At 51.4% G+C, this 21,924-nt stretch overlaps 3 protein-coding genes across 3 annotated transcripts; 2 read left to right on the top strand and 1 right to left on the bottom strand.

The window, feature by feature from the left end:
- Nucleotides 1–1,103: 1,103 nt before the first annotated feature.
- EV420DRAFT_1484602 (uncharacterized protein) lies at nt 1,104–3,168 on the top strand (the record flags this gene model as incomplete). The annotated part of the gene is made up of 12 exons (XM_060470097.1): nt 1,104–1,134; nt 1,264–1,285; nt 1,311–1,383; nt 1,519–1,539; nt 1,622–1,718; nt 1,775–1,872; nt 1,914–1,968; nt 2,028–2,314; nt 2,398–2,534; nt 2,582–2,604; nt 2,897–2,963; nt 3,021–3,168. The coding sequence occupies 12 exons, from the start codon at nt 1,104–1,106 to the stop codon at nt 3,166–3,168; spliced, it is 1,059 nt and encodes a 352-aa protein (XP_060325208.1).
- Nucleotides 3,169–4,228: 1,060 nt separating this feature from the next.
- Nucleotides 4,229–5,229, top strand: EV420DRAFT_1574103 (uncharacterized protein). The gene is made up of 3 exons (XM_060474405.1): nt 4,229–4,611; nt 4,661–4,801; nt 4,853–5,229. The coding sequence occupies exons 1-3, from the start codon at nt 4,381–4,383 to the stop codon at nt 5,150–5,152; spliced, it is 672 nt and encodes a 223-aa protein (XP_060325209.1). The 5' UTR covers nt 4,229–4,380; the 3' UTR covers nt 5,153–5,229.
- A 9-nt stretch (nt 5,230–5,238) lies between these two features.
- Nucleotides 5,239–9,488, bottom strand: EV420DRAFT_1721990 (uncharacterized protein; the record flags this gene model as incomplete). The annotated part of the gene is made up of 13 exons (XM_060479775.1): nt 5,239–5,616; nt 5,667–5,837; nt 5,911–6,023; nt 6,066–6,086; nt 6,141–6,537; nt 6,590–6,945; nt 7,117–7,212; nt 7,255–7,682; nt 7,739–7,997; nt 8,056–8,470; nt 8,523–8,756; nt 8,817–8,923; nt 8,984–9,488. 13 exons carry the CDS (start codon nt 9,486–9,488, stop codon nt 5,239–5,241), a joined length of 3,480 nt encoding a protein of 1,159 aa, XP_060325210.1.
- Nucleotides 9,489–21,924: the final 12,436 nt, after the last annotated feature.

The following is a 21,924-nucleotide window of genomic DNA, read 5'->3' on the forward strand; positions in this document are numbered from 1 at the left end:
GATTGTAAGGCGGTAACGAGCAGGCCAGGTCCGCTCCAACGGTACTTTCCTGAGGCTCGACCACTGATATTTTGGAGAACCATAATCTGGACCTTCTTCAGGAAAATGTTATGTACCGGTCGCATGATTTCTCATAGGCCTACCGAGTCAAACTGCTTGTATTGGTCAAATTGTCCCCGGGACGAAACGAAGTTCCCTGAAATTGCTGCACATGCATCAGCTGAAGATTCTGTTCTCATGGATATATCAGTCAGAAAAAAATAGATACCTACTATTCCTTTCCTGATACGCTTTCCTTGTGGTCTACAATTCTGTCGTCCCCTGGTGGTACCTTAACTAGAGGTCCCAATGCATCCAGGTAGGTAAATTTAGGTGATTCGTCCCTCACACTGGCAGCGGTATGGTCAGTACATTGTCCGCCTAGAGGAGGAAATTTCTATCCAGTCATTTCTATCTTGACATGTTCATCATGGTCGTGTAACGTATCAAACGTTAAGAAGGGTGATCGCGTCAATACGGACTGTCGCATCAGGTTCGTTTTGGAGTTGCCTTGTTAGGTGCGATGACTAGGTCGCGGGTCGCGGGGACCGAACGCGTCAAATCGCTACCCAAGTATAATAGGTTGTCGTACGACGCTCCGGCCGTTTTCACCTGCTTGTTTTTCAAGTGTTACCCGAGTCACCACTACGATATTATCCTTGACAGGCATACCAATACTTACGTCCATTGTCCGCCCATTGAGGATAAGTTACAGATCATTATCTCGATTCTATCCGGGCATGGCCCTCGAGGGTTTTTCGTGACTTCTATTGGGGACGTATCACGGCTGAAGCGCTTACTGTAACAATTCCCTGTCAAACCGTGTTGCTGACCGGTGGTGGTGAGACTGAGGCTATTTACGGAGTCAGTGAAGTTGGAAAAGACACCTAATACGGAGATGCCTACATTTTTCAATGTAGGACGCGTAAGAACGCGCTGTTGGACCGCTACCGAGGAGCACACTGGACGTGTGGTGAAGGTTGCGATCGTAGTGGCTGTGTCGGGATTTGTCATCGGCTGCCAGAGCCGACTTCGGACTGCCAGCTGTACTGACCGTGCCCACCATGACCATATCTAACACGACGCACGACGTCCGTGGGTCGCCTCTTCTTCGCGCATTGTAAATATGTTGTTCTAATGGCTCCTTATGACGTGAGATCTAGCTCTGTAAGCACATAGGATCTGAATTTTTTTGTTGGGTCTGACAATTTACTTTTTTCACAGCTAGGCCAACAATGGCTGGAGCGTAAGTTCCTTCTTGCGTTCGGAAGCTCAAGTCGTTTAGCACTGCACTTGCGCTACTTGAAAGTATCGGGGAGAAAATACGATCTCGGGGCAGACCATGTGCGTAACCAAATTTTCTGCAGATTTCGTTGCCTAATGCTCGAATACCAGATTTTAAATGTGCTGTCAAGAGCTGCATGGACGGTTCAAGATTATATTCATTATGCGTAAACGGTGTTGAAGGACACTTTGCAGTATTTCTGTGAGGGCTCGACAGTGTGTGCGACCTAGTCTCTCTGCGGATATCAGTCTAATTCGGGAGGAAAGTAGGCTCCATTTGCAATGCTTTTATCTTCAGAGACCGAAGCTGACGGTCGTAGTTTCCTCGTCGATTCCGTGCGGTTGTGAGACCTTGATGCTTCAACATGCATCAATGTGGCTGGGCGAATTGATATGTGCGCGGTATCCCACTGTACCTTTCATCCTTCAGCTGCTGATATTCATTTTCCAGTTTGGTTCGCAGACATTCGGATTCTCATTCAGGCTTCTTTTGGTTCTCAGGTCAACGTTGCTCTCAATCATTGGCGTCCAACTGTACGATTAACAAGGGTAGGTATATTATGTTGTTTGCTCCCTTTCCCGTGACTCAGGCTAAGGCTGTCTGCAAGGAGGGACCTCAGAGAGTGGAGACTTTGGCTCCTGCAGGTTCGAAGGTATAAAGATGTCACTGCCACCTTGCTCTGCTACTCGTCCATCTGGGTTAGTTCATAGATACTTGGTCGAAACATATCAGAACGCTGATGGTACCCTTCGCAGCATCGGTGGTCTTATTACCAATAGTCCTAGCGAAGACGCATCATCGTCATTCGGCGTGTTTTCTAAGCAGAGTCTGTGGAACGATGACCGCTATCAGATGACGACGTCAAACCTTCCCTCGTCACTGCGGTTTGCTTCCGATCCAAAAGTCTCTCAAGTCAAGAAGGAAGCCTCGCTCTGTCTCCGTGATGTATGCCAGTTCCTGGATCAAGTCCTCTCAGCGGTGCCCTTCGCAGTGAGTCTCTCTTCTCTTCTTTCATTTGTATGTTCTATTGTTGACCGACAGTGATACATCGTAGCAGCGGTCTTCCCTGTCAGGGAAGTGCGAAGTCGATCAGACTCTTTTCCCCGGTTGAGCCGTCGAAGAATGAAGCGCCCATATTTGTACACAATGTCGTCAAGGCGAAAGTGGGGCGTTTCATCGTGATCTGCATCTTCGAGTTCGGGTCTTGCTCGTCAGTCGGTTGCTACCGATGAACATAATATCTGTTCTAGTCTCCAGTAAGCCTTCGTCTCTTTCTGGTGGTATGCAGAGACTGAATGATGCTTTGTTTCGAAGATATTCTTCGACGTCGTTGATATACAATATTCACTTGGTTGCCATGGGTTCCCTATAGGTGTATCGGTCTGTAGAATGCTTGCTTCCCCCACGACGGATGATATTCGATGTCATTAATGCAACCTAGTTTCACTCATCCTTGAACTTCAAGACACGTTTTCGATATCAAGGTCCCAGCCCGAGCTTCGCACGCCAATTCGGGCTCTAGCAAGGGCTACTAATAGGCGCTGGTCATTGCGGACCTACATGCTGTTGTAGGTCCCCAATGTCAGGGATGTATAAAGTTGCAAGCGACCCTTGCTATTGTGGTGTTCCTTGGTGCCGTGTGAGCGCTTATTCGTCTTCTGAACAACTTCATGGGATTGATGATACGATGCTTCAGTGTTTCCCATTTGTTGCTATACTCCGAGCGCCTGTGGTCCAAACGCCGCGAAAAGGTTAATCTTTTGGGATTTACGCTGTTATCTCCGACGTTTCATGGCGGGCGGGGATACGGAAGCGGGTACCTGTTCATTATGGACCTACAGTGACGTCGTGGGCCCAGTAGTGCGCTGTCGGTTGTATATCTTACCTTATTGTCTTTCGCGCAGATAAGGGTGATTTCCACCGACGTGTCTATCAGCTTGGGTCTGGAGCTGTCAGGCAATTTGAAACTTGGAATATTAATGTGCGCACGATTTCGTTTAGCGGCGAGGTGACGACGCATATCTATACATGTTGGATTTTCATTTCTCTGCTTTCAAGTTTTCTCCTCCGAGGATGCTTCCGCGGATCGCAACCTTTTTGTCATATCTGAGGAACCCTTCCGCGAGATGCGGAAGTTTTCTCTTTTTCTTATGACTGGATTTTTTTGCGATGCTGTTCTTTGGTTGCGCGTCGGGGGCGAACTTCATACCCGTTTATCTGTTATCTGTTATGTATATCCAATGCTAACTGCGGAGTAATAAACTGTCGTCAGTACACAGCCTGGATCAGAAAGAAGGTGGAGTGTCTGATATTAAATCGTCCCTGAGTTTCGTTTCGGGAGCGAGTATTTTGGAGGAATGAAGACTTTGTGGGGGAGCGAGCTGTTCTCGGGATGTAGCGTAGAGGGAATAAACGGGTAGTCTAAGTGCGTTGGTAGCTGATGTGGTACATTTCATCGCAGGGCTATCATACCTGTGGAACCGAGGATACGTGCAGGGTAGAACCCTCCGATTCAGAGGCAGCGAAGTTGCTCGAGCGGAGAAATGGCTAGTTACTATTCAGTAGCCTTCCTGGAGAAAGTTCCCAGGAGGAAGACAGATTGTTCGGTAGACGTTATGTTGATTGCGTAAATGCTGTGCTGAACGTGGGTTCGATGCAACACTCAGCGTCGGGTTACCCTGATTTGCATGATGCCCGTGGCTCTATAAGGTTATGAACGTGTTGACGCCGGGTAAGTGGTTAATGAAGTGAGGAGAAGAGGGGAATAGGTCCCGTGTTGGGATGTTGGGGACGAGTGTCGTACACCACCAACTCGATCGGATGTAACCAGGATAGCGTAGCTGACACATCGCGACGATGAATATATTGATGTCGCCTTTGTATCATAACAGTAGTAAATTGACATTTTGGGCAGGATATCCCACGGACGTGTCCTTGTCATCTGGATACATTTTTCGCGATGTCCTGTGGATATCTTCTGTTACCTTCCCCAATGTGACTTCTTTCTGTTGAATTTCTGTCAGCTGCTACATTCCGCTTACGACTCTGCCTTGGACATGTCACAAGAAGATGGTCTTGCACCGCCTGGCTTCTATGGAACCCAAATTTCCGACACCTTGCCTGATCTGCCGACTCAGGATATCAAGCTTTTTCGTCAATTTTACGGGACAACCCAACCAGAGCGATACACCTTGGATTTATCGGACACTCCCAGCGGACAGGAACTCCAAGGAGAATTAGAGGCTCTCAAAGGACGGCTGGAGGAGCTGATGGGGACTATTGGCAAGGTACGTGTCCCATCTTTTGGATTGTCCATCAGTTGCTCATTGTTCCTAAGTGGGCGATGCATCTGCCAATACTTTGGATGATGGGGAGCTTGTTGCTCTTATCAAGGACGCACTGCAGCTTCCGCGCAAAGCCAGGAGAGTGGTAGACCCTGACAATTCGGAAACTGAATCAGACAGCGATTCGGACAAGGTAAAGGTCCATGATATCGTTTAGTCCTTTGCTGATTATCGGCACCTCCAGCTCTCGCTCTCTTCGCGTGTCGACTTTCTTACCAATCCCGCCCTCGAAAAAGACACTAAATGGCACATGAGAGGCCTCGATTTGTATCTCACGTTGGATGAGCAACTAACAACAGCACGCTGCGTCGAAGCCACTGCCGAGAGTGCTCTCGTTCAGATCCAGGTGGAACAGGAGAAGCTGCGCTTGAAAGCCAAGGCATGTCGAGAAGCCATTGGGGAGAGACGCGATAGATGTGAGAGGCTCTACAATGCGAGGATGGCTTTGAAGAAGCACCTGATGAATCCAGACCTTTCTCGTTAGTGTAGAAAATCTGTTATATTGTGCTAATACGTATGGTTTGTCCGTAAAAATATAACCCGTGTTTTTGTCTTGCTGCCTCGATGTTGTCAGCGCTCAGCCTCTGCGGTGAAAGCCTCCTTGGCCTTCTTGTTGCGCTCGCGAGTGTCTTTCGCTTTGGCTCTAGTTAACGCTCGCTTCGCCGCCCCCGAAACCTGCAGCTTGGCAGAGAGTTCTTGATGAAATTGAGCTCGACAGTCACGCAGAGGAACTGGGGCAACAAGGTGACGGGGAAGGGCCTCTCGAATCAGGTGGGCATTATGGAGTGCGTGCATATTCAGGTGGAACTGCGAATGGTTGGTATGCACGATGCATCGTTGTCGCGCTGCTGTCTTGATCCTCTCTTGCATGACATAACTCGTCGATTCGCCAATCTGGCAGTGTCCGGTGACACAGTCGTGCTGGGCATTGAAGTCAAAAAGAATGTCCTAGGGAGTTCAGTGTAAAACGCAGCGACGATGATAAACGGCGCACCAACCTGGGCACCAACTGCAATCAGATCTTGACTGTTAATGAGTAATGGCATATTCAGTCGACCATCCTTCACGTCGGCGACTTGGAAATGCTCGATAATGATTACCACATTGTTGTTGGTCAATGGAAGGCCTGTTTTTGCCAGTATCTTGATAATTCTTCCCGTTTCCGTGACCTGAAACTGGCGTCAATCCTCGAAAAAAGATAATGGCGGGGTTTATACTGGCCTCCTTGTACTTGAAAAACACCCATGAGCTAATTCGGCACAGATTTCTGGAATTCGAAACCACCAGAACACCATTGTCCCAAGTCTGACAGTCGAACGGCCTTGAATCCAAAGGAGCATTGAGGACATCGAGTCCTTGCATACATGATTCCCAAGTAGATGTACAGCGTTTGGTACGTGGCGCTAACTTGACATGCCCTTGAAAGAACAAATCAGTGGGTAGTTGATAAATAAGAGGACTGACACGAATACCTGGCTGAAGAAGTGTCTCGTCTGCCCATCCCAGACGCCGTTGGAGTTCGACATTCTTCTTTAAGAAGATCTGAATCTTGTGACCTGCCTGTATATATTGCTCACTTTCATCCTTCCACCATCCACCACTGGCCATGTGTTTAAATCGCTCCATATCAGCCATCGTAATAGCGATGTCACGGCTCGGAGCCAGGTGGTTGGAAAGGATGCTGCACATGCGGAACACTGCATTGAAGCATTCAAAGATCTCGGTCGCAAAAATGACAGCGGGTCCAAAGCGACGAATGTCATCGGGGAGGTGAGTCAAAACATGAAGCTTGACTTTGGTGATGATACGTCGTGGATCAACAATGGCCCATGCGTCGAGAAGATTGTCAATCAAGACTTGTAAGTCAATCTGTATAGAATAAGCCTCTTTGAATGTGAAGAAGGCATCGAAGCTGCAGTACGAGATACTGGTCAATATCCCGAATTTCTGGATACCACAGTAAGGCCCCCAATTCGCCCGTAGCTTTCCATAAAGTGAAGATTTGTGGGGGGCAAAGCTCATGAAGGTGAAATATGGCCAGCTGCTGCAGGGTTTTGAAGTGCTTGCCAATAAGCGAGTTCTTGTATTGAACCAGATAGGCTGCGCGTGGCTGGGCAATTGTAAGGCCATGGATGCACGAGGATTGTAGTCGGATGGCAAAGGTATCGTCATTTTGCTTGGACCATGTTTTGCTGGTATCGTGCCATACATACTTGTCGTTGCCGAGAAGATACGTGTGGAGAATTTCTCCAGGGGTGTCGCGATGTGGATCAATACCTGAGGAGATGTGAGACCAGTATGCTTGGCTGTGGTAAATTACAGTGGTGAGCGCACCTCGTGTCTGAAGCAACACATTGAAGTGGTCGCCTGCACGTAAGTCCCTTGAAGAAGCTGTAAATGGAAGCAATTAGAGCACCAAGAAGAATCTCGTGTTGGAGGGCAACCCACGATCATTTGGAGAGAGCTTCTTGTACGACTCCTCTGGTTGTTGAATAACCCAATCCCATAACTCCTGTTGAATCGCATAAGTTATCTCCTCCACCACTGCTCTTCATTTCTCTCCCTTCAATGCTTTGTCCCTCAAACGGGAATCGCATGTCTCGGCATTCTTGATTCTCTCATCCTGCAGTGCTCTCGATTTGATTATAAGCTGCTCGATCCAATACTGCGAGAGCTTATCTTTAACGCCAGATGAAGCGGACGCATTTTTGACCCCCTCCTGGTTTCCTTGACAGGCCAGCCAGATCTGCCACCGGATAGCTTGTATCGTTTGCGTGACAGTTCGTTCATCCTTGCCTGGATGATAAAGAGCTTCATAGCCATCAACACTCTCCTTTTGTTCACTTGAGCCTCCTGTCAGATCACGCCGGCAGCTAAAATTCCCATTCACGCCGATGTGAGAAGATGTTTCAGATTGCTGAGGATTGTCGGCAGGAAGGACATGGGGGATAATTTGGAAGAGGATGTCTTCATGTATTTCGCAATCGTAAGCTTTTTCCCATTGATCACGGTCACTGTAAGAGCTTATTTAGTATGCATAGCCTCACATAGCTCAAGGAAAACGGCCTACAAGTCCTCGCACAGAGCTACAAATTGTTCGGATGATGAGGCATTGGCAGAGGTGGAACAGTATCGAACAAAATATTCCTGAGATAGTTTTCCATGCGGAAGATTGGCATTGGTAACGTAGATGTTGGTATGTGCGTTATATTGCTTGCTGACATTCCCTGAGACATCGTCACTCCATGGCGTTACACACAAGCGATACATTGGGCAGCCTCTTGCCACCTCCCGAAGTGGGTTGGGCATTGGAAAGATGGGAGAATAAGCTAGATCAATCTCATTAGAATTGAAACCCTTGGGAGAGGCAAGCGAGAAAAGCTGTACCTGAGAATTGCACGCCTCCCGGAGCATGGACTCTGATATCGAGAATGTTCTCAGTCAATGACATTGCTGGAATGCGAGACACCTTGTGAGTATGTATCGTTACATATAAGAATGGAAGTTCGCCCTCAGAAAGCCCAGTTTCAGTCACGGTTTCCAGGACATCTGCATGCACTATGCCATTCACAGTCACCCAGCGTAAAATGACTACATAAGAGTCATCTGATAACCGAGCCAGTTCTTTGATGTAGAAATGACGATGTCGTAGTCCGGGAGAAGTCCAGTTGGCCCACATGGGCGATAGCTCATCGAGATCAACCTCCTCAAGCCATTTAGCTGCCTGGTATGTTTCTGTAATTGGTCCAGCTACCTCAGGATAGACGTGAATATGTTTTCGTACAAGGGGATTGGCCCAGTCCTAGATTCTGAGTGAGATCTTTGAGACTAAATTTTGTAAAGTAGTATCCCACCAGTGCCAGCAGCTTCCGAGGATGGTTCATATAAAAATGATTTCCCAGTGCGGAAATATGATGCTCAGGCTTCAAACCAAATGCGTGAGTAAGTTTGGTCTGGGTCTTGCATAGTGCTGAAAAGGAAGGTACATCTGGAGTGCCGCATTCTCTCATGACCCAAATCACAGCCTTGAGATGGTCATCCAATAGACGTAGCCTAGGTAAATTATCCAAAAGATCCAGCATGAACATCTATAGTGAATAGCAAATCAATTTCGGTGCAGGTGAGGTGATAAAACGGAGTCTTTATACCGTTTTGGACTTATGCGGATACCAATCAGCGTCTGCTTTGGATTCTTGATCCCAGCTTGCCACATCATCGTCACCATCATCTTCATCGTCGTTGTCGTCTCCGATTGCTGAAAATTATTGCACTTTGAGTATATTCTTTTAAACTGATCAAAGTTTACAAAGCTCACCTAAGGCCTCCAGATCAGCTATCATTTGTGAGGCAGTGGAAGACAGATTATCTTCAGCAAGATCATCTGGTGCAGCAGACTCGGCGTCGTCAAAACGACCAAACAAGGTATGTCTCTCAAGCAATGCAAGACCATCCAGCTGCTTATATAACCTATGTCTACGCTGTTCCATAGCATGGACCTCCCGCTCTCCTGCAGAGAAGAGAATGTTTCTGCCAAAATTATCCTGGTATATGCCTTGGGCCTCATCAAGGTGAACATCATTGAACAAGTCCTTGGATACGTCAGCATCTATGACCATGTTCAAATCATCTTGCAGGTATTCATTCAGTGTCCGTAAGCTGGCAAAACGAGGAAGTGTTGGCTGACTTGGCGGAACAGGAAGTGTGCGTGAGGCTGTTATGTCAGAGATAGAGTCTCCGTTGGTGCGTTCCAGTGCTCGGATGTGTTGCCGTGTCTTAATATGAGAGGATTTAGATGTTTTCTTGATGACCACATCGGCCATCTCAGATAAGTCTGAGCAGATACGACAAAGCAAACGTTCCTTGTTGTTAGGAATGATCTCAAAATCTAATTTATGGTCAGATGTTTATCTTTCTTACATTTCAGTTAATTTTACCTGAACGATGAGCAGGCATGGCTCAAGAGGTGTATGTCAAGTTGTTGCCGAATGAACTTCAGTGATTTTTGTCGAATGTTTGGTGAGCATGGGAATTTTTCATTGCGTCTTCACCCGCCACAGTTTTCTCTCTCTTTTATCCTCACTCTCGTGCACAATCTTGGTGCTGCTTGTGTTCCTCTTCTTCATATCATGTCATCTTTGTCTCATTATCTTAATAGCTCTCCCCCTGCAACACCGCGTTCTCAGCCATCGTCTTTACCAGATGATGACTTGAGTGGTGCCACCTCGAATGGTGGACCAAGACCTGCAGAATCGATGGACATCACTCCCACTGTGAGACGTTCAGCAACAGTCAATGGTAACAGCTCCATTGCCCTACGCCAAGGGCTAGGTGACTTGTCTCAGTATTCCCTCACTCTTTCACGCATGTTACGGTTATTCTTTTCTTTTTTCCTTTTCATTTTCATTTCATTTCTTTTCTTTAGTCAGCCGGATTATGCGGTGCGCGATCACCACGGACTGACTCCCACAGTACTATTTTTAGCGTACTTACGTGTATTTAAGTAGAGCCTCAGCTGGTCTGAACCCCAGCTTCGGCTAAGGTTTAATCTACCTAATCCTAAACTCTGTCCTTCGTGACTATCTGTCCCATCGACTTTCATCGCCTTTGGCTTGCTAGAGTGTTGCCTACCGAAGTGCGAGTAGCAATCCTAGCACGATCTAAGTCGATAGAGTTAGTGGCTAACATTTAGCCGAAGCTCGTCTTTGGTTGCCCAACAACTCACTGTTGCCCAACCTCCACGTATTCAACATTCAGCCGATACACTTCCTTGTCGCAGTAGTCCTTTGGGTAATCCCCTTCCGCCTACTCCTTCAACTGCTCGTACTCGACTGGATTGTTAGCTTTATCCTACACGACGACCTTCTTCTTGCAGTCGTTATGACTGTATTCCTTACCTTTGTCCTAGTCGGACTCGGAATCTCGGTGGTGCTGCTAGCAGGCCTGCTAGTCGCTCTGTACGTATTATATCCCCGTCTCGTTTAAGGACACCACGTATCCCAACACGAAACCCTTCATTTTCGCCCTCCAGCTCGCCTCGATATTGACAATCTTGTTGTTGATATTAACGAGCACCTCTGAAACCTGCGAGATTTTGTTGATGAACGGCTCCAACTACGAGACCGACCTCAGCCTGATCATCGCCCTTCTCATTGTTCTTACCATACTTGCTGTCTACCAGCTTGCATGGTCAATCGTCGAATTACGCTCAGGATAGATCCACTCACGGATGCCCTGGTCCGACAACATTCTCGCCGTCTTCGTGACTTTTATACTCTTTTTCTTGTCCATTATTTTGTACCAACTACACCGCTGTTTTGTTAGCCACTAACTCTTATCGACTTAGATCGTACTAAGGTCGCTACTCGCACTTCGGTAGACGACACTCAGCAAGTCAAAGGCGACGCAAGTCAACGGGACAGATAGTCACGAAACGGGGAGCTTAGAGATAGGTAGATTAAACCTTAGCCGAAGCTGGGGTTTAGACCAGCTGAGGCTCTACTTAAATACACGTGAGTATTCTAAAAATACCACTGCGCAGTCAGTCCGTGATGATCGCGCGTCGCGTAATCTGGCTGACTAAAGGAAAGAAAAGAAAAGAAAAGAAAAGAAAAAGAAAAAGAAAAGAATAATCGTAACATTACCCCCTCCTTAAGACTCATTCGTCCCGAATGAGAATATATCTCCTTCCTTCCTCACAAGCGAGTTGAGGGGCTCCCTTCTGCTTTAAAACAGGATCGATTGGACCTCCGCTACCCCATGAAAAGTCACGACGGTGGGTTCGGCCTCTGACCCTCTCTCCCCCTGGGCGTAGGTTCCTATTAAATCCTAAGCCACCTTGCGCCGGTTAGGCCTCAACTGTCTGTCGGGATCCGCGATCCCTGAGGGTTCAATGCTCATAATTGAGCGGTGGCAATCCCCTTCTACACCGTATGTTGGTCTCTAATGGTCGTTCGTTCCGAATGACTCCGTAGAGTTTTCGCTGCTTTCTCCTGAGTTCGAGTTTCTGGATTCGGAGTAGAATGAGAAGTCGTCGTCATCATCGTTGTCTTCGTCTTCGGAGTCAAAGTCCCAATTTTCGTAGACCTTTTGTAAGTTGTCAAGGTCGAGCTCGGCGTCTTCATCGTTTTGAGTTTCTTCCACGATGGGTACTCCGTCCGCTTCTTCCGCAGTTACTTCTCGCATCTCCACCGAGGACTTTGCGTCGGAGTGTCTCGGGTGGGTGCATTGGGAGGAGGGAACGGTTTCCACGTCCGTGACACATGGAGTGTCCGGGTCGTGGTATGGCGTTCGAGCCTCCAGGGGTAAATTGTCGTCCCGCCCGACCGTTTTTCCGTATTTATTGACCTCCCAACGGATTCGTTGGAGGTGCGCTTCATACTCGTTGACGAGTTCCTCTGCGTTTGCCATGTCTGACCGTTTAACCCAGGAATTCTCTTCTCTCGGGTACCCTCGCCATTTTACTAAGTACTCTGTTATGGCGCGGCGAGTTTTCCCGCGGCCTATAACCTTGTCCCGCTGTTCCACTATTTCCTCGATTTCATATTCTTCTTCATCGTCGATCAATTCTGGAGGCGGCCTCTCGGGGCGCGGTTGATTTGAAAAGGTTGGGGCGACGTAGGGTGTTAAGAGCGACTCGTTGAAGCGGTTGTGGATCTTCCATTTTGTCGGCAGCTTCAACTCATAGGCGGAGGCCCCCTTCTTAGTTATAATGGTGAAGGGGCCAACACGACGGTCCCCAAGCTTCTTGGTCGGCCGAGGAAGATGAAGGTTGGTCGAGTCGAGCCAAACCTTGTCTCCTACTTGGTATTCCACTGCGACACCCTTTCGTTTGTCGTAGGCCTTCTTCATGGATTCTGCCGCCTTCTCTAGTGACTTCTTGGCTTCGCCTTGTGCCTTCTCTATCTCCTCCACTAGTTTCCCCGCTGCTGGAACGGTCGCTGCTTTGTGAGATTTCTTGATCACCTCTCCGTCCCTTCCAAAGATGACCCGATAGGGGGAGTATCCCGTCGCTGAATGCTGACGATTGTTATGAGTGAAGGCCGCTAATGGCAGCCATTCGCTCCAATCATCTTGCCTATCGTTGACGAACATCTTGAGGTACTTCTCAATTTCTTGATTAACTCTCTCCGTTTGGCCATCTGTTTGTGGGTGATATGCCGTGGAGGGATTCCCCTCGACGTGGAGTAGTCGGTAGAATTCCCTCATGAATTTAGACACGAAGACCGATCCTCGGTCGGAGATTACTTTCTCGGGCATTACGCCGTAGGGTACATAGACGTAGTCCCTCAGGATCTTGGCAAATCCGAGGGAAGTAAGTTCCTCGGTGCAGGCAATAGGGATGATGGCTTTAGAAAAGCGGTCGACGATGACGAGAATGGAATCATATCCTTTGGAGTCCGGGAGTTTGGTGATCATGTCGACCGAAATGTGGGTCCACGGGCGTGTAGGTATTTCATTAGGATGCAGGGGGGCCCGTTTCGGGCGACGATCCGCCTTGGTTCGCTGGCAAACATCACATCCTTTCACATAGGTCTCTATGTCTCGGCGCATTCGGGGCCACCAGTAGTCGCGAAGTACCAATTCTTTGGTTTTTTCGATACCTGGATGGCCCGCGGTGACGTGGTCATGTTTGAGGGCAATGATCTGCCCTCGGAGTTCACGGTCCATGGGAACGTAGATCCGCCCATCATACCACAATATCCCCTGTTCTCGGGATATCCCTTTTTCGTGGTTGAGAGAGTCTGAAATCCCTCGGTCCCAGCGTCGAGCGTCATGAGTGGCGATTTTGATTTTCTCGTGAAGTTCTTCCGCGGTGGGCATTATCAGCGCCCTGAAATGTTCAGCTTTGAGGACCACCACGTCTCGGTTATCCTCCTTCCCTTGGTCGTGATCTGCCCTTCGGGATAAGAGGTCGGCCTTGCGGTTTTGAGCCCCCGGCTTATGGTGTAGACTGAACTGGTACTCCGCCAACTCAGTAACCCAACGAGCTTGTCGTCGGTTGAGTTTCTGGGGCTTACGGAAGTACTGGAGGTTTGAGTGATCCGTCCAGATCTCGAAATCCTCTCGGGCCCCCATGAGGTATTGGCGCCATTCTTCGAGGGCGATCATAATGGCGAGCAGTTCTTTGTCGTAGATTTCGTAATTGCGCTCTGTAATGGAAAGAGCCTTGGACAGAAATGCGACTGGTCGCCATTTCTCATCCTGCCACTGTGAAAGGACGGCTCCTATCGCTCCCCTCGCTCGAGTCTGCCTCCACTCTGAACCGTCCTTGATCGAGGGGAATTGCCAATACTACGTCTTCACGGAATAACTCCTTAAGCTTTTCGAATGCTTTCTGCTGGGCCTCCCCCCACGTCCACTCCTGCTTTCCGGTAAGCATGGTCAACTGGTCGGACGTGTTTGCTGTAGTCACGAATAAACCGCCGATAAAAGTTACAGAACCCGAGGAAGGATTGCAATTCTTGCTTCCTTCGAGGGGTCGGCCAAGTCCAGGAGGCCCGCGATCTTGACAGGGATCCATGCGAATTTTTCCCTCGCTGATGATTACTCCCAGATATTCGGTCTCTTCTACCTTCGAATTCGCACTTTTCCGCTTTAAGGAATAGGTTATTCTCCCGTAATATCTGGAGGACCTTTCGTACAATCCTCTTATGCTCTGCCTTAGTCTTGGAAGCGATGAGGATGTCGTCCAGATATACCGATACCTCTCCGGCTGTGATGAGATCCTTGAAGATGTCGTTCATCATCCACTGGAAGGTAGCCGGGAGAGTTGGTGAGTCCGAAGAACATGACGAGGGGCTCGTAGAGGCCACGATTAGTTCGAAACGCGGCCTTCCACTCGTCCCCCTTCTTGATCCGCACGTTATTGTAGCCCCACCGGACGTCCAGTTTGGTAAAGTATTTGGCCTTTTTCAGCCGATCCATGAGCTCTCCGATAAGCGGTAATGGATAACGGTTCTTGATGGTCATCTCATTCAGCTTTCGGTAGTCTTGGACCGGTCGCAACTTCCCATCCTTCTTTTTAACGAAGAAGAATGGAGAGGCCATCGGGGACTTCGAGGCCTGAATGCGCCCGGTGGCTAAGTTTTCGTCCAAAAATTTATCTAACTCCTTCCTGTTCCATCGGATTGAGCGGGTAAACCTTGCAATCGAGATTGGCGTTAGCGTTGGGGATGAGCTCGATAGCGTGGTCCCAGGGTTTGCGCGGGGGAAGTTCGTCAAAGTTCTCTTTATCGAAGATATCCTTGAAGTCCCGATATTCTTCGGGCACTATGTCTTCGAACGACTTGACATCCTTTTTTGCATTGGCTTGGGCGGCCAGTTCATTGGCTCTGGTTCCCATGGCCCGTACATGGAAGGCTTCTTCAAAGTCGACCACCTAGGATGGTATCTCCTTCTTCATACTCGTCCCATCGCGCCGAGGGATCGGTGTCAGGGAGGGAAAATGGAATTTTTCGGCACGTGCATCGGGCCAAGGTGACCGCTCCGGTGTCCCAATCGATCAGCGGATTATGACGTTGCAGCCAGTCATGTCCTAGGAATAGAGGTGTGGAGCCTAGATCAACCACGGCTAGTTCGATCCGCTCCACGTGATCCCCAATTCGTAATCTTACTTCGGCATATTCCGTGATGTCCCCACCCTTGTTTCTTGTGCCATCGGCGTTGTAGACGGGCACGGGACGAGCGGCCTTTTTAAGATCGAGGTTATGGGCCTGGGCCCAGGCGCGATCGATGGAACTCCCCGTCGCGCCGCTGTCAACTAGGGCGGATAAGGCGTGGATTTCCCGGGTATCGAAGCGTTTCTAACTGAAGTTTTATTGAGACGTTCCGTCCCTTCCTCCCTCGTATATACATTGGTGGCTTCTGTAAATCTTCCATCCATTGCCACCGCTCTCCTGGACTGAGTCGCGGTTTCGGTCTGTTCCTCCAACTGATGACATAGTTGGTCGGTTACTTCTCCTCGTCGTCGAGGGTGTATCCATCCGTTAAGGACGGCACGGGCCGCTGCGTCTCCTCGAGCGATGCGGAGTGCTCGGCGGGTCCAAAGGATCCCGTGAGGCTCGTAATACATCTCCTTGAACACCTTCTGGTCGTTGGCATTGGCAGTAAGAGACACGGCGGGGGACGTCGGCCTTCTGGGAGTTACGACCGGTATATCGGATCGTAAGTGGGCTTCTTCGTCTTCTACTTCCTCTATGGATACGGGAGGTCTTGTACTCGTGGGTGGCAGTTGGTCACCGGGCCGGTCGATAAGGCCCCTCGGCGGCATTTGGTCACCTTCCGACGAGTTGGTGGAGGAGGGCTCGCTGCCCTGTGTTCGGCCCTGGCCACGGGCGTTTGTGCGCGGTGTTGTAACCTCCACTGTCGATCTTCTCTCATTGCTCTTCCTAGACCCGGCGGTACTTCGGGTTGCCCTTCGCGGACGCACACATGTTGGCTCCTTCGAGAGGTCTGCACTTTTTGCCGTCGGGTGTCCCTTGGCTACTAGGGGCAGGTGGTCTCCCGAGCTCCCGGCCTCAGCTGCTTTTCCGACGCTTCCCGCTGGAACAGACGCCTCCTCAGGCGGAGACGCAGGCCCAGCAGGCTGGGCTGACGACCTTTCTCCCACTCCGGGCTGACCTCCCTTCGTCAAGGGTGCAGTCGAGACACGACCTAGGGGGCTCCGCCCTCGAGGGGCTTTCCCTATGCGGTCGGCCGGGGGTTCCTGAGCTTGGACGGCCCCTAGGGGTTCATTGCTAGTCGCAGACCGCGACGAGCGGCGGTAATCCCCTCCTACGCCGTTGGCTGTTGGCGATTCTTCATCTTTAGTTTCTTCCACTGGTAACGCGGCGAAAAAGTTGGTATATTGTTCATACGGAGTCCCTACATACGTAGTATAAGTCCGACTAGAATTACATGATTGCGTACCAATAGAAACTAAGTCCCTGGCCGACGTCGTCGAATCGCTTACTTCGACGCCGGCTGTTCTTTTGACGACTTCTCGTCCTTCTTCTTTTCTTCCTTCGCCTCCTCGATCTTCGTAGTGGGGGCGAGTTCCTCGTTTTCGGCTTCAGCGAGTAATTGGCGGAGGCGGGCGACGTTGGGCTTTTTGCGAGGTGGGAGTTTGACGGGAAGCCACTTGGACTTGTCGTCAGGGCACTTATGCTTCGGGTTCCACCCCGTGTTCCCACACTTGAAGCACCTCTTGTCGGACCGCAGCTTATCGATTTCCATCGGCTGCCCGGCACCTCCATAGGTGGTTCCCGTGGCGTCCTTCTTATCGCCACCTGACCCCTGTCCGCCCTTCTGTTGATTGCCTCGACCCGAACCTCCTTGGTTCGAGGAGGACTTACTGCCCAATCCTTGGGCTACTCCGTATCGATAGTTGGCGTCGATCCTCAAGACTCGCGCCTTCCATTGTGCATAGGTTGTGGGGCGCTCGTTGTCCCCATGCATAACCGTGTTTCGCACCGTCGGCCTTATCGCCGCTTCTACTGCTTCGAACATCTGTTTTTCGTCGCCGAATTCCTCGCACTTGTGAGCCAGCCGTTCGAACTTCGCGAAGAACTCGACTGCGGATTTGAAATCCGACTGTCGGATCTTCTTCCATTCGGACTTCCATATCGTTAACTCCGCCACTTCGCGGAACTCGCGCTTGAGATCCTCGGAGAATTCCGCCCAGGTGGGGAATCTCCAATGACCTTGCGGGTCCCGGTACCGGTAGTATTGGTCGACCCACCATTGCTGCGCATCCCCTCGTAGATATCCTTGAGCGAACGTGATGCGGTAGGGGTTGTGCCCCTGGTCGTTCATGCTGTAATACATCGGGAATACCGCGAAATAGACCTCGCAATGGTGCAGGAAGCGCGTGATATCCGAGGAAACCCCGGTGAAGTACTCGGGCTGAGTTACTAACTTGGGTTTGACATCGTTCCACGGATTGTTGACGGCTCCCGGCGCGAGTTGCCAGGGAGGAATTGGGTCGGGGGGAGATGGTACCCGCGGTGGTACCGGCGGTTTGGGCGGTCGCGACACCGACCGTAGGTTTCGGTTTTCCCCAGGAGGGGGATATCCAGCGGGGTCCGGGTAGTGCGGCTGTTTTGGTGGGAACGGGGGCACTGTTGACCCCTTCCCTTTGTCTTGAGTGGACGGTCCGGCGCCCGGGTCGTCCATATCGTCGTCATCGCCACCTGCCCCCCCAAAGAAGCCTTCAGGGAAGAAGTCCGAGGGGTCCGTCGGGTGAGGCATTGGTTGTGGCCTCCTGTATGGCTCACACCCCTGCTGCGGCGCAGTGGGGTTTACCAGGTTCCAGACGGTAGCCGCCCGGTGCCAGGTCTCTACTTCCAGGATGTTCTTCATCAGATACACGTCACCCATGCTCTTGGCGTGACGGTAATCTTCTCCTGCTTCGGAGAAGAGCCACTGCGGGTCCTTCTCCATATCTTCCATCATTATCTTGTACAGCCCATGCCAAGGTAGGAGTTCGAAGATGCTAGGCCTAGGCGTTGGGCCCTGAAGAAGGACCTGCCTGACCGCCGCCATCACTGTCGGCTCTAGAGCCTGGTTTGGGGGTCGAGGCGGCATCCTCTGCTTCCTTCCTCTCTCGGGCGATGCGGCCAAGCTCCTTGTTCCGCCTCCACCTTCCGATGTCTGAGTCCTCGTTGGAGATCTCTTCCTGGTATACTCTCCAAGCTCGGGCTCGGGCCTCGAGGTCTGCTCCTGCCCTTCGCGCGTATCCTGTGTATCGAACTGCAGCGGCTCGTATCCGGTTATCGACCTCGGCGGGAGTGGCGTCGGGCTCAAGGGGAAGATCCCAGAAGCCATTGGGTCCGAAGAGGGCGTCCTCTTCGGCGCGTCGTATGCGTGCATCGTGCGCTCGCCCTCGGTCCATTCTGGCCTGGACCTCTGGGGACTCCCTGGCATCTCGAGTGAGTCGGAGGGACTCGACGTACGTGTGATAGAGGAGTGGCCAGGGACGCTGGGCCGCAGGGACAGGGTCGGCGAAGGCTCGCGATGAAACGGATGGTTCCCAGCCGGGGACTCCGGCGAGTCGCTCGGCGGCGGTAATTGTGCCAATGTCCTCTGTGTCGAGGTCTGGGAACTCGCTCCAGAGCTCCCCACTCGTCTGCTCGTGCGCGGTGACGGGGGAAGGGACCTCTGGGGTCTCGGCCCTTGCAACGACCGGGTCGGGCTCTCGTCTGGCCTGCTCTCGGGCCACAGGAGTTTCTTCCCCGTCGTCGGCATAGACCCAACTGGTGTCGGGGTACCAGGCGACTGGGGGGCCTCTATCGGTTGGCCAGGCCCTTGGAACAGGCTGTGAGTGAGCTGTACTGGTGGTAGCCGCGGAGGCTCCGAGGCTAAGCTCTCCGGAGTCGCTGTCGAAGTCATCCTCCTGTGCGACTCGGTATCTCCTGCTCTCGCCTTTCCAGACGGCATCTGTCCACTTATGTCCTGACCGGCCGCTGTAGTTGTCTCCGGTATAGGTAGCATCTTCCTCCGTGTTCGGGTAGAGGTCGTCGAGGAGGTCGTCGAGTCGGGTTCTTTCCCACTCGGTGAGCCCGTCCCCTTCGAACTCGGTATCAGGCGTTTCTTCGCCCTCGACCAGATGCCTGGTGTCTTGTCCTCGGCTTCTTGTGTCGCTTGACTCGCCTTGGACTGGAGACTGGTCGAAGAGGCCTGGTACGGGCGAGTCTCCTCGGTCGAGGAATACCCCCCTGGTATCGGTAATGTCGATGGAGTCTGCTGGAGCGCTGGAAGCGCTTCTGTAGGAGTCGGTGCTCGACTCGGAGGATCGCGAGCTGGATCGTGACGATGTGTAGAGGGATCTTCCATTCCCCCCGGAGACGTTGGATTCGACATCTCCTATTGTCTGTTGGGAGGCCGAAGGAATATCGATTACCGGCGGTGGGTACGCCGGTGCGCTGGGGATGTAATGGAACGGTAGTCGTGCGCGGACTTGTCTCCGCTGGCAGCAACGACGAAGTTGGTACAAAGTAATGGACAAGAAAAAGAGTATAAAAGTCGCGAAGACGGCGAGAATGGATTCTGACCAGGGCATTCGTCAGGGGATCTATCCGTGGCGTAAGTCGACGATAGACCATGCAAGCTGATATACAGCAAGAATGGTGAGAACGATGAGGAGGGCGATGATCAGGCTAAGGTCGGTCTCGTAATTAGAGCCGTTCATTAACAGGATCTCACACTCGTTAGAATCAGGGGAGCTTGTTACTATTAACAAGATGATTGTTAATAGCGATGCAAGCTGGAGGGCGAGTACGAAAGGTTTCGTGTTGGGATACGTGGTTCCTAAACGAGACGGGGATATAACGTGTACAGAGCGACTAGCAGACTTGCTAGCAACACTGCCGGTATTCCGAGTCCGATTAGAAGGAGGGTTAAGTACACAGTCGAGAAGACTGCAAGAAGTAGGTCGTCGTAGAGGATTGATTCAACAATCAACCGGGTTACTAACAACAGAAGGAGTAGCCAAGGGGGTATTAGCCACAAGGCTAGTGCGACGAAGTAGTGTATCGGATGAATGGTGACGGTGAGTGCTTTTCCGTTGGTCCACTCGCTGTACGTTGACAAGCACCGGGTTGTCCACGCGAACGTAGGCGATGACCTCTCTGGTCAAGCGGGGTATTGCTTTGGAGAGAAACCGAGCAGCGCTCTTTCTCGGAAGTGACGCTGGGCGGTTGAAGACGAGCTTCGGCTAAATGTTAGCCACTAACTCTTATCGACTTAGATCGTACTAAGGTCGCTACTCGCACTTCGGTAGACGACACTCAGCAAGTCAAAGGCGACGCAAGTCAACGGGACAGATAGTCACGAAACGGGGAGCTTAGAGATAGGTAGATTAAACCTTAGCCGAAGCTGGGGTTTAGACCAGCTGAGGCTCTACTTAAATACACGTGAGTATTCTAAAAATACCACTGCGCAGTCAGTCCGTGATGATCGCGCGTCGCGTAATCTGGCTGACTAAAGGAAAGAAAAGAAAAGAAAAGAAAAGAAAAAGAAAAAGAAAAGAATAATCGTAACATGTTTTCAACAACAGGGACGAGTCCGTACGCAACTCCCAATCCATTACATTCCCAGCACTCCGGCCTATCCGCCACCAATCATTCACATACCCGCGGCATCCCAGCAGACGCTAGGAGATGTCGAATCCAACGTCTCCGGGGGATCTGGAGGATCCCTTTACACATCGTCGCGACCCAGCTCGCGATCCTCAGGATCGAGCACCGAATCCTACAGAAGCGCCTCCAGCGCAGCAGCCAACTCTATCGACATCACCGATACCCAGGGCATACTCCTCGACTGAGGAGACTCGCCCTTACCAGGTCTCTTCGACCAGTCTCCAGTCCAAAACGAGTCTGGCGCCGACAGAGGCCGAAGACAAGACACCAGGCCTCTGGTCGAGGGCGAAGAAGAGGTTGATACCGAGTTCGAAGGGGACGAGCTCACCGAGTGGGAGAGAACCCGACTCGATGACCTCCTCAACGACCTCTACCCGAACGAGGAGGAAGATGCCGCCTATCTCAGAGACTACTACAGCGGCAGGAGGAGAACAGACGCTCTCTGGCAGAGCGAGAGTAGACGATACCGGGTTGCCCAGGAGGACGACTACGACAGTGATTCCGGCGAGCTTGGCCTTGGAGCCTCCGCGGCTTCCACCAGTGCAGCTCAGTCACAGTCTCTTCCAAGGTCCTGGCCGACTGATAGGGGAGAGCCGGTTGCCTGGCACCCTCGAACAAGTTGGGTCTACGCCGACAGGAGGGAAGAAGCTGCTGTGGCCCGAGTCGCGCCCGGAAGAGAGTCCGACCAGATCTCTGAAGGGTCCGCGACCCCTGAGATCCCTTCCCCCATCACCACGCACGAGCCGACGAGTGGGGAGCTTTGGAGCGAGTTCCCAGACCTCGACAACGAGGAACTTGGAACAATTACCGCTGCCGAGCGACTCGCCGGAGTCTCCGACTGGGAGCCGTCGGTTCCCGGCAGAGCCTTCGCCACCCCCGTCCCGGCCTCTCAGCGTCCGTGGCCCCTCCTTTACCACACGTACGTCGAGTCCCTCGGACTCCCTCGAAATGCCCAGGAGTCCCCAGAAATCGAGGCCCGAATGGAGCGAGGCCGAGCGCACGATGCACGGATTCGACGCGCCGAGGAGGACGCCCTCCAGGGACCCAATGGCTGGTGGGACCTCCCCCTCGAGCCCGACGCCACCGACGCCGAAGTCGAAAATCGAATTCGCACCGCAGCAGTTCGATACTCCGGCGCAGC

This window comes from Desarmillaria tabescens (assembly GCF_030435595.1).
Source record: "Desarmillaria tabescens strain CCBAS 213 chromosome Unknown EV420scaffold_53, whole genome shotgun sequence".
NCBI lineage: Eukaryota > Fungi > Basidiomycota > Agaricomycetes > Agaricales > Physalacriaceae > Desarmillaria > Desarmillaria tabescens.

Coding starts and splice junctions, on each gene's coding strand:
- EV420DRAFT_1574103 (XM_060474405.1), top strand. CDS start 4,381: ATGTCACAAGAAGATGGTCTTGCACCGCCTGGCTTCTATGGAACCCAA. Junction 4,612..4,660: donor TGATGGGGACTATTGGCAAG/GTACGTGTCCCA, acceptor CATTGTTCCTAA/GTGGGCGATGCATCTGCCAA. Junction 4,802..4,852: donor CAGACAGCGATTCGGACAAG/GTAAAGGTCCAT, acceptor CGGCACCTCCAG/CTCTCGCTCTCTTCGCGTGT.